This window comes from Trichomycterus rosablanca, chromosome 21 (genome assembly GCF_030014385.1).
Source record: "Trichomycterus rosablanca isolate fTriRos1 chromosome 21, fTriRos1.hap1, whole genome shotgun sequence".
In the NCBI taxonomy this organism is placed as follows: Eukaryota; Metazoa; Chordata; class Actinopteri; order Siluriformes; family Trichomycteridae; genus Trichomycterus; species Trichomycterus rosablanca.
This window is the reverse complement of record NC_086008.1, coordinates 8,424,868-8,444,672: the sequence shown is the minus strand read 5'-3', so window position 1 is coordinate 8,444,672 and position 19,805 is coordinate 8,424,868. Positions and strand designations below refer to the sequence as shown.

The 19,805-nt window shown below is 38.7% G+C and overlaps 1 protein-coding gene across 1 annotated transcript in view; it reads left to right on the top strand.

The window, feature by feature from the left end:
• Positions 1-19,805, top strand: part of rasgrf2b (Ras protein-specific guanine nucleotide-releasing factor 2b) — a 59,382-nt gene that overhangs the window by 27,590 nt on the left and 11,987 nt on the right. The window contains 13 exon segments of the mRNA XM_063017686.1: positions 485-564; positions 1,761-1,954; positions 2,161-2,270; positions 2,538-2,656; positions 4,672-4,832; positions 6,185-6,251; positions 7,009-7,145; positions 7,383-7,465; positions 8,988-9,236; positions 11,352-11,773; positions 14,600-14,740; positions 18,071-18,148; positions 18,385-18,491. Of these exon segments, the coding sequence (XP_062873756.1) occupies positions 485-564; positions 1,761-1,954; positions 2,161-2,270; positions 2,538-2,656; positions 4,672-4,832; positions 6,185-6,251; positions 7,009-7,145; positions 7,383-7,465; positions 8,988-9,236; positions 11,352-11,773; positions 14,600-14,740; positions 18,071-18,148; positions 18,385-18,491 (1,948 nt within the window).

Here is a 19,805-nt window from a genome sequence, read left to right as displayed (position 1 = left end):
AAGATCCTCAGAGAGTTCTTTGCCATGAGGTGCCATGTTGGAACTTTCAGTGACCAGTATGAGAGAGTGTGAGAGCTGTACTACTAAATTGAACACACCTGCTCCCTATGCACACTTGAGACCTAGTAACACTAACAAATCACATGAAATTTTGGAGGGAAAATGACAAGCAGTGCTCAATTTGGACATTTAGGGGTGTAGTCTCTTAGGGGTGTACTCACTTTTGTTGCCGGTGGTTTAGACATTAATGGCTGTATATTGAGTTATTTTGAGGGAAGAATAAATTTACACTGTTATATAAGCTGCACACAGACTACTTTTCATTGTGTCAAAGTGTCATTTTGTCAGTGTTGTCCCATGAAAAGATATACTTAAATATCTGCAGAAATGTGAGGGGTGTACTCACTTTTGTGATACACTGTATATATATATATATATATATATATATATATGGGTCTGACATTATGGTCTTCTTTCTCTTTAGTGAAACTATCATGTTTTTACATGAGATATTCCATCAAGGCTTGAAAGCTAGGATTGCAAATTGGCCCACTCTCGTTTTAGGTAAGTACCCGCTATTCAGCTTCTCTGTTAACAAGCCTCATTACTGCATGCACAATGCTCTTCAGTGAAAAATTAAACACATAAATAAATGCAACCTGTCAACATAGACAACAAGAACAAGCTGACACAGTTGACATGCAGCATCTTAGTCAAACACAGCAAGTGACGTCTGATTCCTGCTATCTCACCGTCTGCAGACACACTCATGAGCAACAATGAAATCCTGACAAAACATTAGCCTGTCATTTAAGCTCCAATGTTCCAGATACGTATAACCTGACAACAAACTTATCAAACATTTCCAAATATTTTTCAATCAGTATAATTTATGTCTGTTGTTGAAAGATACTGAGTTCCTAGCCTGCTAATGCTATAGACATTTGAAAGTAGACATCTAAGAGCATACTTGTATCTATTCTATGGTTGGTAGTAAGGACTGGAAGAAAAAGGTGATAGCTCACATGTTTAGAAGAATACATTTTATGTTCCAAATTGGTGTTATGTGATATGTGGGACTCAGCTGGTGGGTGGAAATTGGCTGCAGTAATAACTGTCAGTAATAAAATTATGCATCCAGTCAAAACCAAAATATCAAAAGACAGTACAAGACAAAACCATACAGAAAAAGACAGGACAGCCTAAAATAAGAAATATAATTAAGATAATTGGCAGTGCCTGCAGCAGACATGTTTCTGCTAGGGCAGGATGACTGGACTATGTGGGTGGGGTCTTCAAAACGCTGTGTAAGGACCCTGATTAGCAGAATGCATGGGTGAAAAAGGGTTCCGCTAAGGGCTGCACGCGGGTCGGAGGGGGATCCCCCGGCAGCAGAAGACAAACTGACTACGCTAAATTGGGGGAAAATTTATAAATAAAATTTAAAAAAATACAATAAGAAAATGAGACAAAACAAGACTAGAAAAAAATAAGACGAATACAAACAAATAAAAACACATATTAGGACAAGAGTGCACAAGACACAACAGCCAAAACAAGACAAGTCAAAACAAAGGAAGACTAAAAAAAAAACCAGACTAATCAAAACTAAACACAACAAAGCAAAAGAGAAATAAAGATTATTATTAAGAGTAAACAAAACAAAGATAAAATACATTTAAACGACAGAATTCTCAACAGAAGTGAGAATTTTTTGGACACTCTCTTACTGTGCTTGGTGTTGTTTTGTCTCCCTTTAGCCGATCTTTTCGACATCCTGCTGCCCATGCTAAACATCTACCAGGAGTTTGTGAGGAATCATCAATACAGCTTGCAGGTTTTAGCTAACTGTAAGCAAAACAGAGACTTCGACAAGCTGCTTAAACAATACGAGTCAAATGCTGCATGTGAAGGGAGGATGCTAGAAACCTTTCTCACATACCCCATGTTTCAGGTGGGACCACCAAAATATTTTAACCTAGTTTAAAAAAAAGACATTTTTAGTTTAATATGTTTGCGTTTTTAATTTTGTTTTTATATTTCATGTAGATTTTCAGAAAGCGATTGTATTGTGCAGTATCTTTGCCATCTGTTTCTATCACAACACTTAAAAGTTGTTTGCTTATTTTTATTGCATTGTTTTTGTTCTGGTTTTAACAGATTCCACGCTATATTATAACGCTTCATGAACTGTTGGCCCATACGCCTCATGAGCACGTAGAGCGGAAAAGTCTGGAGTTTGCCAAGTCCAAGCTTGAAGAGCTGTCCAGGTAATCCAAAATAATGCTGGTTTCTGCCTGAGGGAATTTAAGAAAGGAAATGTCAGGACTTGTATGTAATGGAAAATCGTTCTTTTCTACAAATATTTTGTTAATAAATTTTATATCTAGATGAAAGGAGGAAAGAAGTAAATTCTTTGTTGTGGCTGAAAGACACGTCTAGGCTGGACAGTTTTACTTTACATTTAGAGTTTGATGTATAATATGTTATATACATGTATAAAATGTATAATAATCCTGTTCTGTGCGTATGTTCAGGGTGATGCATGATGAAGTGAGTGACACAGAGAACATTCGTAAGAATTTGGCCATTGAGCGCATGATTGTTGAGGGCTGTGACATACTTCTCGACACCAGCCAGACATTTGTAAGACAAGGTAAACAAGCCAGCATGATGTATTTTAATGTGTTACAGAGCAGCTCATATGTGCTCAAGGAGAACATTGCTTTGTAGTGTTACAGGTCTGTCTTTAAGACTAGAGAGGCAGAAATAGGTCTGAATGTAATTGCTTAGCATGTACAGTGTATCACAAAAGTGAGTACACCCCTCACATTTTTGCACATTTCTGCAAATATTTTATTATATCTTTTCATGGGACAACACTATAGACATGAAACTTGGATATAACTTAGAGTAGTCAGTGTACAACTTGTATAGCAGTGTAGATTTACTGTCTTCTGAAAATAACTCAACACACAGCCATTAATGTCTAAATGGCTGGCAACATAAGTGAGTACACCCCACAGTGAACATGTCCAAATTGTGCCCAAAGTGTCAATATTTTGTGTGACCACCATTATTATCCAGCACTGCCTTAACCCTCCTGGGCATGGAATTCACCAGAGCTGCACAGGTTGCTACTGGAATCCTCTTCCACTCCTCCATGATGACATCACGGAGCTGGTGGATGTTAGACACCTTGAACTCCTCCACCTTCCACTTGAGGATGTGCCACAGGTGCTCAATTGGGTTTAGTCCATCACCTTTACCTTCAGCTTCCTTAGCAAGGCAGTTGTCATCTTGGAGGTTGTGTTTGGGGTCGTTATCCTGTTGGAAAACTGCCATGAGGCCCAGTTTTCGAAGGGAGGGGATCATGCTCTGTTTCAGAATGTCACAGTACATGTTGGAATTCATGTTTCCCTCAATGAACTGCAGCTCCCCAGTGCCTGCAGCACTCATGCAGCCCAAGACCATGATGCTACCACCACCATGCTTGACTGTAGGCAAGATACAGTTGTCTTGGTACTTCTCACCAGGGCGCCGCCACACATGCTGGACACTATCTGAGCCAAACAAGTTTATCTTGGTCTCGTCAGACCACAGGGCATTCCAGTAATCCATGTTCTTGGACTGCTTGTCTTCAGCAAACTGTTTGCGGGCTTTCTTGTGCGTCAGCTTCCTTCTGGGATGACGACCATGCAGACCGAGTTGATGCAGTGTGCGGCGTATGGTCTGAGCACTGACAGGCTGACCTCCCACGTCTTCAACCTCTGCAGCAATGCTGGCAGCACTCATGTGTCTATTTTTTAAAGCCAACCTCTGGATATGACGCCGAACACGTGGACTCAACTTCTTTGGTCGACCCTGGCGAAGCCTGTTCCGAGTGGAACCTGTCCTGGAAAACCGCTGTATGACCTTGGCCACCATGCTGTAGCTCAGTTTCAGGGTGTTAGCAATCTTCTTATAGCCCAGGCCATCTTTGTGGAGAGCAACAATTCTATTTCTCACATCCTCAGAGAGTTCTTTGCCATGAGGTGCCATGTTGAATATCCAAGATTTAATAAAATATTTGCAGAAATGTGAGGGGTGTACTCACTTTTGTGATACACTGTATGTAAAATCTTGCACATAATGAAATGTGTGAAGTAGGCGCATGCGATATGCTTACAGTAGTGAATGTGTTTACATTCATTAATTCATTCATGTTTATGTTTTACCACTGCTTTTTGGTGTGGGTGCGAATTCCCCTGCAATGCAGTAACACACCCTGGCTAGGACAGGACATCAATCCGGTTCAGGGCTTTAGCCACCCCAGCCTCAGACACAGCCAATCATGTCTGTATGTAGTCCGACCAGCCGATAGCACTGCTGTGGATTCGGGCTAGTGTAATTTACCTTGTGTTACATATAAAACAATGTTAAAATGTTTACATTTAAAAAGAAATTTCATGAACATACAAAATTTACACATACTTCAGGTTATTTGATAAGAGAAAAACTCGAGGTCTACATGAGTAATCACTTTCATCAGCATCTTCAAGTAGCATAGTTACTGCCTTAATTGCATTTTTATCCGTTTAAAAGAATGATTCATTTTTAAATAGGACATCACTATAAAGCTCACAGAGAAACTGATTTAGTTTTCTGACTACGGGTCTCTCTCTTTCTCAGGCTCTTTGATTCAGCTACCCTCTGTAGAGAGAGGAAAGCTCAGTAAGGTGCGACTGGGTTCTCTCTCCCTGAAGAAAGAAGGCGACAGACAGTGCTTTCTGTTTACCAAGCACTTCCTTATCTGCACTCGCAGCTCAGGAGGCAAACTGCACCTGCTTAAAGTAAATCTAATACACATATTTACTCATCTCCTGTTTGTGTACAGGAGCACTAGTCTGATAAACTTGAAATCTGACTTCTTGGATTTGTGAGAATATCCTGTTTGTTCTTTTTAAATGTGTTTTGGATTAATAAAAGATAGCTGAACCCAGACGTTGTCAGTAGCCAACAAGCAGATTATGTGTCTGGCCTGTTAGACTGTTTTGATCTGTACTAGTCTGGCAGACAGATGACATGGATATCACAGGGGTTTTTTTGCACAGAACAATCTCAGAAACTGAGAACATCATTTTGATTCAACATGCTGCACTGCTCCGTAATTAGGAGGAAAAATATAAGAAAGGGCAACTTGGGACAGGACATCACTATAGCTGTTATATAAGGGGAACACGTTTCAGTTTTCTCAGTCAACATTTTCTGTTTAGTTGACACTTGGAGTGTAAATTTACAGTTTGTTGTTTGCTTGTAGAATTAAATCTGTTCAGTATTTAAATTTATGTTCATTTTCATGACTGCTTTATCCTGGCCAGGGTTGCAGCAACACGTCCATCGCAAGGGCCTCGACCAGCCCCTCTCAGACATAGCCAATCATGTCTGTATAAAGATTCGAACCCTGGATCACAGCTGTAGTGGGTTAGTGCAAATTACCACTGAACAACTCGAGCTCCCTTATTTAACATAGTGCTTTTTAAACCTTTTTACTGTATGGCCTCCCAGTGTCTAAGAAAATCCTTGTGTGGGTGGCTCTAGGGTCCTAGGGACCTGGTTCAAACCTCACCTCTAGTTCCTGCCTGTGAGGAGTTTGGCATGTTTGTCTTAACAGGTTAGTGAGACCTGTAATGTTCCTGTCTTTTTGTTGGTAATGTGCCTCCCTGGTTGAGAACTATGGTTTTATCAAATCTGTAAAATGAGCATTACTTGGACAAAAAGTTTATAGGTAAAAATAAAAAAAAATAAAAAAAAAGCATGAAAGTGTTTGTACAGCTGATGCACAAATGATAAGACTAAGTTTAAAATGTGACTATTTTTATAACTGTATTATTGTTAGATGTTTTCCAGTTTTGCATTATGAAAAATAGTTTAGAGATCAGTTATGAGCTTTTTCCTCCTAAATGGGACATTTAAGATCTGGTACAGTATCAGTTATTTGAGTAAACAAAACACATTCAAATCAAATCATGTGACCCCTAAAACACATTGAAAAATACAGTATCAAACTCTGCTCATCAGAATCAAATTAAAATTCTAATCTAATCTCAGACTGACAAAATGTAAATAATTATTTTATGTTCCATGTGAGATTACTGCATGCATGCGTACACATTACTGATGTTCATATCTTTAACCCTTGCAGCAAGGGGGTGTCCTGTCCCTAATTGAGTGTACCCTCATTGAAGAACCTGATGCCAATGATGAAGATGGTAAGTCCTCTTCTTATTTTATTACTAAACTGTCAAAGGATGAACCCAAACAAGCTTTTGTAAATGTCACATGGTTTAGTGCTGTCATCATATGCAGATATTAAATTATAGCAGTGTGGAATGCCGTCTAATAAGCTTGTAAGATTTATTAGATCAATCTGGTTAACAATAACTGAAATATCTTTCTGTAACTATGTAGCTTTCCATAGTTCTCTCTCCAGTATTTTTGGGTTACTTTTTGACTGTCAGATTTCTGACACTGGGCTCAAATTATTTTAAATTCTTTTGCAGTCTTCAAATTGTTTAGCAGTTGGGTCCTTTTGGGTCTCCTACTATAGTGTTCCATTTTATTCAGATGGCAATGGGTAGTGCAACACTTATGTACATTATATCTACAGGTCAGCTTGAATTTGTTTGAAGGTTGATTAGAGGTTACGAATTAAATGAGCATCACATTATTGAAATCTAATTATTCTCTACAATACAATTTGAGAAGGTGCCAATAATTTGTCCAGTCGATTGCTGGAGTCCTGTGTGGAATAATATCAGATTTTGACCTCAACTTTTTTGGGTTGTTTCAATGTAAACAAAAGAAATAAACGTGAATAAAATAAAATAAAAAATTTATTGCAACACTATTCTGGGAGAAGCAAACGGGAGACAACATTTTTAGTCATGAGACCCTGACAATTTAAATTTCTAATAGTAAAGATTGTCCTACAGATATGTAGAAGTGATGCTTTATGTTTAATTTTAGCTAAGACATCAGGGCAGGTGTTTGGCCATCTGGACTTTAAGATAGTGGTGGAACCTACAGACGCTCCTGCCTTCACAGTGGTGCTTCTGGCTCCATCGCGCCAAGAGAAAGCTGCCTGGACCAGCGATATTAGCCAGGTTAAAAAAATGGTTTAACTTGCACTTACACAATTAACCAAGACAAACCTAGCAATTACTAAACACTTATCTGATCTATACAAGTCGTTTCCTCATGATTTACTACATGATTTACGAAACATATATGAAATGTAATTATGTGAATCTAATGTACAGCTAATGTAGCTATAAATGGACTTTTGTGCTGTCTGTTGAACAGAAACTCAATTCATAATGTATTTCTTCTGTGTTGTGCAGTGCATAGATAATATCCGCTGTAATGGCCTGATGACCAGTGTGTTTGAAGAGAACTCCAAAGTAACTGTGCCACACATGATCAAGTAAGTCAGAAAAACTGACATCATGGGCTCTATTTTTGTGCTTTGCTCTCTTTTATGGGCCTTAGCCGGTGCTTACATTGGTGGAATTAATAACTGGTGTGACTTTGTTTTAACTTTTGGTTGAAAATGTCAACATCACTTTCCTTCGAGACCCAGTCCTCTATTGTGGTTCCATGAGCTTTTATACTGAAAGAAATAATTCTTGTTTTTTTTTTCAGTTTTACAAAAAATCTTATTAATTAATTAATTCTTGTTTACTAGCCTGTTGGTTGTTATTAAACACAGACAAAAAAATAACACAGGACAAAAAGACCGGTTATACCATCGAATGTAGAACATTGACTAACTGTGAACCATGTTACCTTTTACAATTTTATTGATTGGATAAGAGAGGGTTAGCAGGTTGCCTGTTTTGGAGTGAATGTGTCAAAGTAATTCTGCCATTTTGGATTAAATGAATTGGTACTGGTGGGCCAGTGTTTACCAGAGTTGAATTTTACTTAAATATGTTTGCATTGCAATAGTATTCAGGCAGGTAAATTAGATTATACTTGTCTGTCAACCAATCCATTACATCTATCCACCCAGTTGTAGCCAATTATGTCTGCATGTGGAAGCCCGACAGCAATGCAGAGGAATTGAACACTGATTTCCAGTGAGAGTGGGCTAGGATATTTTACCACTGTTCCACCTGAACACCAGTTATTTCTACCACTGGACATTAAATCTTTTTAAATCTATTTAAAGAAGTCTTTTAAAGGCAGTGAGAAGAGATTATTTGATTAAATTACACCAACGCACTAACACTGGGATCCAGGGTTTGAATCCTGAGCAGATGCTTATTGGCCAGTCAGGCATCTACAAACAGACATGATTGGCTATGTCTGGTTGGGGTGTGGGGTGGGGGTATATGTAGCTGAGGCCAGGGTGTGTTACTGTATTGCACCCATTGATTCCAGGGAAACCAGACCTACACTGACCCTGACAAGGATAATGTAGATGGAAAGCATAAAAAAATGAACCACAGCAGCACTACTACCTACACTTTATTATAATGCATCTGCTATAACCCAGTCCCTATTCAAAATAACACTGCTTTACACCTATTTACCACCTGTGCTGCGAGCTACACCTACATGTTTTAACACTTGTTCTATATATATATATATGAAAATAGAGCCCATACCTGTTGTGTGTTCACTCTTGTACGCTGTTTGAGTGTGTTTATATGTAATGTCTGCTTATAAGCATACTTCCTGCTTTTGCCTTTCTGCTTTTTTTCATGGCACAGTCTAGTGGTGTTATTACTGCTTCTACTTTGAGTGGATCATGTTCACTAAGTGTACTTTGAACATCAGTTAAACTTGGCAAAATGACACATTTTTCATTTACCCGTGACTGCATCCTCTACATTTTCACTTGCCCATCGTTTCGGTTCATCATTTTCTGCACACTCATCACATTTCTGATTTACACGCTGGCTTCGGCTCCTAAGGCTGCTTTGCTGTATGCTTCTCATCAGATCTGATGCACGTCTCCATAAAGACGATGTTGACATTTGCTTCAGCAAGACGCTCAACTCCTGCAAGGTTCCTCAGATCCGTTACGCCAGCGTGGAGCGGCTGCTGGAGAGGCTAACCGACCTGCGCTTCCTCTCCATCGACTTCCTTAACACCTTCCTTCACACATATCGCATCTTTACTTCAGCTGCCATTGTCATGGACAAGCTGGTGGATATTTACAAGAAGCCCTTCACCTCCATCCCTGTCAGGTAAGTCCAGGTTTGAATTGTGAGAGAAACCTTGTTGAGACAAGCATAGAGCGATCATCTCATTAATTAGATTAACCACTGGAGTAGAGAGGAAAATGTTTAATGATACAGTGTGGCTCAGAAGTATATAGAATTATTAAATTCAAATCATTTGCAGATTAAATTACATGACTAAAGGTAGATCATTATTAAGAGATCTGTAATGAAGTCTTTTTGACTTCTGTCACTGCATGTTTGTCTCACTGAATTATATTAATTTACATTTTTGGCATTTAGCAGACACTTTTATCCAAAGCAACGTACAATGCTGTGACTGTATACTGTCTAAGCAATTGAGGTTTTAGGGCCTTGTACAAGGGCCCAACAATGGCAGCATGGCAGTGGTGGAACTCTGATTACTGGTCCAGTACCTTAATTACTTTTACACCATTGTAGTTTAATTCCACATACCAGACTTTTTACACTGCATGTCCTTCCTGATGTAACCCTCCTATTTCTAATGCCCCTTCCCCTCAGCCACCTGACTAGCTGATAACACCAATAAGATTCACACTCTGGAATCCCAGATATTACCAGTTTTACTACACTACAATAAAAAGGCTAGTCAGGGTATAAAAATTATTTTTGACTATGGCTTGTTGCTATCTAAATTTAGTTATTGGTTAGTGTAAGTGAGTGATGCCTTGCAGTAATCTGGCATCATATCTACTGTGTATTTCTGCCTTGCACTCATTGTGGCCATGAAAAAACTGCTTATATATAAGTAAATTAAGATGAAGAACACAAATCTTTTTTTGCACTTTTGGGAAAACACTGCTGTGTTATGGCTTTAAATAATTTTCCAGGCTGACTTTAAGTATCAATGGTATATGTAAAACTAAAATGTTTTATAGTTTTCTAAATATTCCTGTCTGATGTCATTTATCATTTGTACTGTGTTTTGTATAATCCCTCATCGTCCTTCATGCTCTGCTATCACACAGGGTCCAGTATCCTTCATTTGATCGCTTGTCCATCTCATCCATTTATCCTGAATACAACTACAAGATCAGGAAGCTAACTCTGGAACAACCAAAGTAACATTTCATACACATCACCTCTCTCATTCTCTGTTTGTAATTTGGGTATTTTGTTTAGTCTCATTGCCATAGTTTATAAAATCGAGCACTTAGCCTTGCAGTCTTCAAAACTTTTGTGTGGTACTATAATAGGATTCCACTGTTGCAACAAGTAAGTTTGCAAAATTTCTTCCTTCCTATATATTCCACGATCAACTGTGAGTATTATTATTTAAAAAAATTAAAGCGTTTAGGAACAGCAACATGTAATTTCCAGAGCATTTACCTTAGCATTGCTCTACGTTTGCTATATGGCTTTGTGTGGGAAACCAGCACTGACAGGTGATAAAAAAGTGGCCACAAACTGGACAAGCATCAGAGGGGTCGTGTGGTGATCCGGCTCTCTAATGTTACTTGAGTTACGTTGGTTACGTCCGGGGTCTTCTTTCTTCCTTTCAAAAACGTTCAGAAGGTGGATTGGCTGCTATAAATTGCCCCTCGGTGTGAGTGAGCGAGTGAGTGAGTAGGTAAGTGTGAGATTCTCTGAGATGAATTATAGACCTGTCCAAGCTGTATTCATGGAGTGCTTTTGATGCTTTTGGGTGGTGTTGGACACCAGTTATTAAAGATAAATAAGAGAATGATTGTAATGCTCCAGTGGGTAAAAGTAAAACTGCATAAAACAGCTTTAAAAATCAGTATTCTCGTTTTTTCAACAGTGGTTTAAGTTTAAAACTTACCATGGTCATTGATGTTTATTGAAAGACTTTGATAACTGTTTTGGACCTGAATTATAGATGAGTAAAGTGATTTTCTGTTATTTTTTCTCTATTCTCTGCTCTATATAACTTAGCTTTTCATAGTCCTATTGTTTAGCTCTGCACAGACAAGTCTTTGTGCCTGCACACATTGGTACCTCATCCATTATTGTTCCCTCTGTTCACCAGTCAGAGATGAATAAATGCTTCTCCATTATCTAACGTCTGGCAGGAAGCTTATTTGTTGCACCATTCATGCTTCACTTTGTAACATATGGCTTCTGCTCCACCAAATTCAGGTCCCTGGAACTCTTCTTTGCTACCAACCAGAACAACCGCTCCAGCAGCAGTGGCAGCGAGCACTCCATCGACAAATCACCCCGCCTGTGCCGCAAGTTCTCTTCCCCTCCACCTCTGTCCATTCCATCACACACTTCCTCCCCTGTGCGTACTCGCAAGCTTAGCCTCAACTCTCCACTCAGCTCCAAGGTGGCTGCACTGGACCTGTCCAGCCCGGTGTCCTACTCCGCTGCAAGCAGCCCCACCTCGGCTAACCCGGGCACGTCACCTCCTCCCTTAGCCAACCCCAAGTCTCCACAGGAGCTGAGTCGTAACCAGAGCCCATCTTCACCCGAACAGAGTCCCGGTGCCCATGACGAGAACACTGATGCACCACGCATTGACGGCCTCTCAGGCAAACTGCGTCGCAGCATTAGGAGGGGTGAGGTTACTTACCTATTTCATTAAAGCTTCTTCTAAAGAGTGTGGTTTGGTGGTGCAGTTGGATTTAGAATTAATAATTGTACTGATTTGGGTAAAGTAGCTCAAATCATTATTTAACATTTTCCAGGACTCAGCTTTACTGCAGACACCAGGTAAAATATATAATTAATGACAATTATACAAGCAGTAACAGTTTTGATTTAAACTATTTTTTTAAAAAGCCAATAAGAACATTTAAAACCTGAAATGTCAGCAATCCAAATGTTTTTATTTCTCCTGTTTAGCATTTGGTTACACATCTTTTGGCAGCTATTATAGCCAGTTGTCAGATTAGTTGGGCAGGTGTACAGCGTGGTGTACAATTATTTTTCCACTGATGTTTGTTGGGGTTAAGATCAGGACTAGGGCGGCACAGTGGCTCAGTGGGTAGCACTCTCGCCTCACAGTGAGAAAATCCTGGGTTTGGTTTCCAGGTGGAGTGGTCTGGGTCCTTTCTGTGTGGAGTTTGCATGGTCTCCCCATGTCTGCGTAGGTTTCCTCTGGGTGCTTTAGTTTCCTCCCACAGTCCAAAGACATGCAAGTGAGGTGAACTGGCGATAACTACCTGTCCTCTCATGAATGTAACCATTACACACTCTCATGAGTGTGTAAAACATGCCGTTAAAGTTTCTAATAAAATAAATAAATAAAAGGTCCGGACTGGACTCTTTCTAGTTTCAGCTTTCTGGCAGATGGGAAGCATGAATTCAATTCTGTCTATTGCAGTCTCTATTATTTAAACAATGCTGACAATTTTCTAGAGCTTGCTGCTAAACACATTTCACCACTGGACTTGGCGAGTTGTGGAGTATTTGTTGAGTGCCCAAGGCAGTGGCACCAGTCAGCCCAGGTCTCTGCTGTGGTGGGGTAGCCCATTACACTACTGTACCACCCAAGCACCCCTGAATTCTCTTTTGACCTGAGTCTGATTTGTACTGTGGACAGTTACTATTATAGTAGAGGATCATTTAATAGATATGGGCTTTTGTGTAATAGTGATTTAACTTTAAAATGCTTTAGATTTTATATTATTTTAACATACCTTACTGTATGTGAATGTGCAATCTGAGACAACTGACCCCGTATTATACTTGGAAAAAAAACCACAGTAAATTTATACCATAAAGGATACCAACATTTGCTTATAAAATTTTTATTTTTTTTAAAGCGGCTTCTTATTCCTCAAACCCTACATGTTTATCATCATTTTATTGCCCATATGTTTAGTCAGAGTGAAATCCTAAAAACTATTTTTCTTTCTCCCATTTAATAATAGTTATACACGAACGACTTCTTGTAAACCACAGAAGTGGAAAATGTGCAAATGCTCTCACTTTTAAGTGTTTTCCTAATGTAAAACAGAGTTTCTTTAGCTGTTTGTTTAACAAAGCATTCAACATTAGGTTTATTTGTTGCCTGCTGGCAATAAAACCACAGTATGGTTAATCAGCAACTGAAGCTAAAGCAATTTATATTTTATTCAACAAATGAAGATCTACTTTAGTTCTTTGTCAGTAAATGTATCAGATCTAAAGCCAGATGCTTGGTAATGGTTTTCTGAGATTGTTTTACCTAAATAGATGAGACCATTTTAACTACTGACACGCTCAGTTATCAGCTTCCACACAACTAGCTGGGTTATCTGATTTTATTTCTTTCTTCACTTATTACAATAATGAGCTTGCATTTGTTGTTCCTGTTTCTGCTTGGCTGCAAAAAGACAGGGTGGTGCTATTTCTCACTATTAGCACCAACTGCACTGCTTTTGCACATTATTTGAGAATGCAACACATGCCTCGTTAATCGTTTATTCAACTTCCCAGTTCAAGTATTTCAGTGGCAGTTTCTTCTGTGTCCAAGTTCAGGTTTTTTTGTTCAAGTGTAGCAATGATTGCAAAGAAATACATTTTGCACTGTTCAGTTGGGGGTAGATTAAGCAGAGTTTGCTTTGGAATCATAGGATTCCAATGCAAGAGGATTTTCTAAGGTATGTTCTATTTGCATGTCAGATAGTAATTAATAAATGAACAAGTGAATTCTGGAATGACCCAAATGTGGTCTGCTGTTTATTAAATTGTATTTCTCATGTCTGTTGAACACATAGATTTACAGTCCAGACTGGAAAAGCATATAAACGCTTAACAATTTTTTCTGAGATAAAATAATGGAGATGGTGTGTTGTAGTGGTGCCCAGTACAACAAGGACACACAAAGACTAAATTGATCTTTGTAATAATGATCTTTTTATGTAAACTATGTCCCTAAAAACAAAATTCAGAAGATTTTAGTGAATGAATTGTTGATATACAGTAGTATGTGTAAGCTTGAAAATGTCCAATTGTTCTTGCAATTTGTCCACAAATAATGACAGTAGGTAGTGTAGTTACTAAAGTCTGTAGAAAAAAACACCACAGAGGAATTGCTGTTGCCTGGCAAAAAACATGTGACATGTCTATGTGACCACCTATAGTTTCTGGAACAATAATCTGTGAACATTTAAGACAATAGTTGCAATAACAGAGAAAAGTCAGTTCTAATTGTACTGGAAAATTACAAGAGAATGTCAGGCAAGCAATCTGCCAACCAAAGCAAGCTAATGACCTAAAACACCAATGTACAACAAGAATGCTGTTACAAAACCTGACATACATTCTAAAATTGTCCTAAATTCCTTAAATTCCTTAAAGCAGTGATGGCTGCTGTGTGGAGACTGAGAGAAATGCTATGCTTTTAGGAACAGATCATTAACAGTTTTCTAAGTGATGGTGTTTTCTTCTCCTCTCAGCTGTGCTTGAATCAGCCTCACTGGATAAGTTTATCCCTGAATCTCCTCAAGGCAGTGAAGCTGGAGATCTCTCCCCCTGCAGGTCGCCTTCTACCCCACGGCACATGCGCTACAGAGGGTCTGGAGGTAACACAACTAAGTGTGACACAAAAAAAGTAATGACAAAAGCAAAGGAAAATTTTTCTTCAGTTTGGCTGGGTTTAAAACTTGCCTCTGGTCACTACGGTGAGGGGTTTGGTAGGTTTTTCCTGTGTCAATGTTTCGGCTGTTTTGCTGCATGGTGGGCATCTCTGAACTGCCATCTTCAGGTTCCTCCACAGGTGTTTGTTGAGGTTTAAGTCTGGGCTTTAGCTGGGCCACTTAAGGACATTCAGAGACTTGCCCCAAAGTGTCATTGTCTTTTTAAAAGGTGTCACCTAGGTCGGCGTGTGTGTGCACGCTGGGGGAGGTTTTCTTTAAGGGTAATCCTGGCTTTGACTGCTTTCATTTGTCCCCTTTTTTTGCGGATGGGAAGCACCCCATTGCATGATGCTGCCACCACCAAGGTTTAAGGTTGGGCAAAGCCTTTTCCATTTTAATATTATTCAAGCCACTGTCCTTGGAACACCCGATACTTCATTTTTTATATCCTTGCCCTACTACAGTTTGATCTTGGAGATCCACAGACTTTGTGGTTTTTGACCTGACAATGCAGTTAAAATTGTGGGGCCTTATAAACCAAATTTTGTGCCTTTCCAAACTATAGTCAAAGTCAAATTGCAACCGGTGGTTCTTGTTACATCTCAGGGATAATTAAAGCAAACAGGATGCAGATGACCACAATTTGGAGTGCCACAGCAAAGGGTTTAAATACTGTGAATAGTAAATGTCAGTATTTATGATCCACTGTAGATAGGTGCTAGATAAAATGGCACCAATATTCATTCAGTTTTAAATCCACAACACAACAAAAAATTTAATTTCAAGCACAGTCAGTGGGTGTAAATACTCTCTGAATCTACTGTATAAACAAAAGTATGTCCTTGCTTTTACATCACTCTCTGCCACGTTTTTTCCAAGCAGGTTCCAGACCAGTTGCCAGCCTGATTAGCATAAAGCACTTAGAAAAGATGCTTTAAAAAATTAATACATTTATAAAGAATTAAATTACTTTTTATTATTTTCTTTCTTTTAAGAAAGCAGTAATAAAGAAAAAAAGAACTTTTTGATTCAGCTACATCTCAAACATCAAAAAACACAATATAAACAACAATTTCCATTCAGATTGCAAATGAAGATGCACCCTTAATGTTAATTCAGCTGCATTTGTAATGTGTTCATTACAGTGGTTTGCTTCTTATGATAATGAACGTTTGGTTCCCTTTCTGTTCTGTAACTGGTGAGCCTTTCTGGCACAAGCCTAAATGGGATACAAGAGGTGCAGACCTTCATCTATTTATTGAATAATCAACCTATGTGGTTTATCAGGCTTTATAGTGTCACTTTATATAAAAGCATCACTACTAATAGAGAAGTAATTTTAATAAAATGGTTATTAATCAAGTTCCTGTAGAAAGGTGGTACCACTTTTTTTCAGTTAGCTAACTTAAAAAATATTTGAAGTTATGTGCAGTATATAGATAGTATTTAATCATACCCATTATTTCTTCTCAATTTTCATCTAGTCTACTGATTTCTAAAGTAGTGCTACATAGTGAATAGGGTCAGGCAATCAGGTAATGACACCGTTTGTCAGAGGTTATTGGTTAGTAAGGCAGCATGTGACATAAGAGATCTGATAAAACAGTGTACATGTGCTGTATAACCTAAGTATTAGGTTTAAATCCAGACTTTATTAGATTTACATTTACATGACCATTTGACTAATCAGATAACTAATGCAGCCTATTTTGTATTGATTGTGAAAGTGCATAAACACATTTACTCTTATTTAATAATGGCTTAAATGCAGGCAAACTTGATATACACATGCAAACAATGTTGATTTACTTGCTTTAAAGCACTGCTGAAATTGAAACCCTGGATTTTAACCCATCTGAGCCTAGCGGGGGAAAAACACTGAAGGGATGAAAATAATTTTAGATTTTAAGATGGAAGCCATCACATTTGCCAGTTTTGGTTGCCAAATAGGCTGTGTAATACCTGAGGTTTTAAAATGCAGTATTTTTCTTTAAATTCCAATAACAAAAAGCCAGATCTAATTTAAACAATGATGGCAATGATTGGTTTCTGTATGAAGCAGAGAAATATTCTGACTATAATCCCCAAACTGCCATTTTACTGATGAATCACGCACCTAATGGTTAATACCATTATTGGGAATTGATTTCTCATGCTGTACAGTACACATACTGATGATAGTGGCAGCATTTTTTAAGAAGGGGCTTTTTTTCAACCACCTTTGCATAAGTTGGTATTTAACAATGATTTCTAGGAAAATACACTTAACACACCAACTAACAAGTATAATTATTTTAACAACTTCAAACAACTGGATATTACATCTATTTAATATTATGCATTATATGCAAGATTAATATTTAACCATGGGTATTAGATGTTTAACAAGTTATTTTGTCAAGTTTATCTATCTAAACAAAGTTTAGCTTTGTCAGGAACTATGGCGATGTACCATGCAATTTTTCAGTTTCCTTCAGTGCAGGAGAACAGCTTGACTACATAGCTTTACTGATTCTCTTACAGTAGTTGAGTGGGCTTTGGTTAGTGGAAGCAGTTTTCAGGGATTTGCTACAACTTCAAGGGTAACCGCTATGCAAAAGTCGGCCAGGTCAAACATAACAGGCTAGTCATCGAAGTAGCTAATAAATGGCCCTGTGTTACAGTGTCATTCCACTCAATTTATCTTGGAACTGAATCAGCTACACAATGTTTGAATGACACGGAAAGGACATTTTGTATAGAGCAGTTAGAACAAGGTTCAATAATATTTGTCTTATTTTCACTGACACATGTTCCTCTTTGGCATAAAACAGGATGGATTGGCATGGGGAAATGTTCCAACTGTATTGTTTATTCTGTAGTGCAATTTCAACCCTACCATAGTTCTATGTATTGTTACTCTTGTGCTTTTATGATAATGCCACATATGCTGCATGAATTTAAATTCTGACTTTGCAGTGGCCTTGTGCTGGTCTCTTGTGAAAAATGTGTTCCTCTTGAGAGTAAAATTTCCACTGAAAGCCATTTCCATATGGTAACTCACCCATGGGGAAAACCTGTCACCTTAAGAAGGCAATTCCCCCAATATGCCTTTCATTCTGTAACCATTTATGTGTACAGATGGAAACACTAGCAGTCAGGCTATGCCGGAGTCAAGGAGACCTCATGTTTGTTTATGTATTAGCCTGGCACGCTGACCCTTACCTTAATCACATAGCATGTCTTTCTTGCATCTTTAGTGTGTTTTATTTCAGTACTTTTGGTGTTTTCTCCCAACAGTTCCGGCAACAGAGAACTCGCGTTGTTCAGTGTCTCCGGCCTCAGCATTCGCCATTGCAACTGCAGCAGCTGGCCACAGCAGCCCTCCAGGTATGCACACAACAACAATCAACAGCAAGTTAATGCCTTTTATACATTTAATCACACATGCTGTATTACTGTAGGCCTGAACAAGGCCTGTCAGTTTCTGTTCAGCTTAGTGTTTATGTACAGCAGGTTAACATTTGATTCTTAAGGCTTAAATAAAAAAATCTAGATTTTGTAGATTGTCATGATTTGAAGTCCCAACAGTAATCAGGAACTGTCCACTGTCCTTTTATTTCCAGTCTTTAACAACTCCGAGAGGACGTGTGACAAGGAGTTCATCATTCGAAGGGCAGCCACTAACCGGGTTCTTAATGTCTTGCGCCACTGGGTCTCCAAACACTCTCAGGTTTGGTTCGTTAATTAGTACAGCCCTCACTCACCCCTCACCCAAGAGAAGAGTGATAAAGTGCAAGTGCATTTTATTAGCTGTTTAGGGGTATGTTGCAAGTGAATCTAAAATATGATCAACTGAAGATAATGCAGATGATAACACAAAGAAAGTGCTCAAATGGTGTGAATAAGCAAACATTCTGTATATCCCTGTATTTAAAATGGTTTTGTGTTAGTATTGGATATGAATGAACTGGAACATTGATTGTGAGTCAGGCTGTTTTATCTAACAGTGTTGCCTGACCTCACAAATGCTCTTTTGACTAAATGGATACAAATTCTCAGAGATACAATCTTGCGGAAATCTTTTTTTAGAAGAGTAGAGGCTGTTATTGCCACAGGGGCCTCTTTGCTCTTATTAATGTACACATGCAGTTTGCTCTTTCCAAATAACCTTAAGGCTTTTTAAATAATAGTGACTGTTTACCTTAAAAGGGTAGAATCACGCACTCAGGTTGTGCAGCGGTAAAACACGCCAGCACACCAGAGCTTACATCTTGAACTCGTTGGTTCGAATCTCAGCTCTGCTACCCGGCAGACTGGGCGCCTACACAAACAACGATTGGCTTGTTGTTCAAGAGTGCCAGAGGGGATTCCTCATAACTGATGCAATTACGACCTCTTTTGGCTGATTGATGGTGCCTGCACGGGGACGGGGATAATGAGGATCAGGGTGTGTCTCTCTGTATACAAAGCTGGTCCACATATGAATTCGCCACATACAGGTGAAAAGATGCAGTCGCTACTGCATATGTGTCGGAGGGTCGTGTGTTAGTCTTGGCTCTTCCCAGTCAGAGTGGTGGTCAACATCAGTAGTGAGGAAGCATAATGCAATTGGGTAATTGGATATGACTAGATTGGGAAGGAAATTGGGGGAAATGCAAAAAAAAATCATCCTCAATTATAAATTAATTGAAAAAAATTAAAAGAAAACATTGTTTTGCTTATTGGAAAAATGTTCTCAGTATATAAAGTCTAGTATAAAGTGACTTTTTCCTACTGATAAGTAAGTCTTGAAATAAACCCTGCAGGGACCCCTAGTACAGGGCTAGCAATTTCTCATCAGGTATTTTTGTGACACGATTCACCTTTTGTGCAAGCAGTCATTGATAAGCAGTATGTAGCTGTCAGTTAAAGCCGAAGTTAATAAATATTGTGGTATGAGCACACACAACAGTTTGCACGAACAGTAATTAGCAGTAACTCATGACATTGTGAAAGGAAGCTCACAGAACAGGGCTACAGAGTGCAGAAACACTTAAGAAAAAAC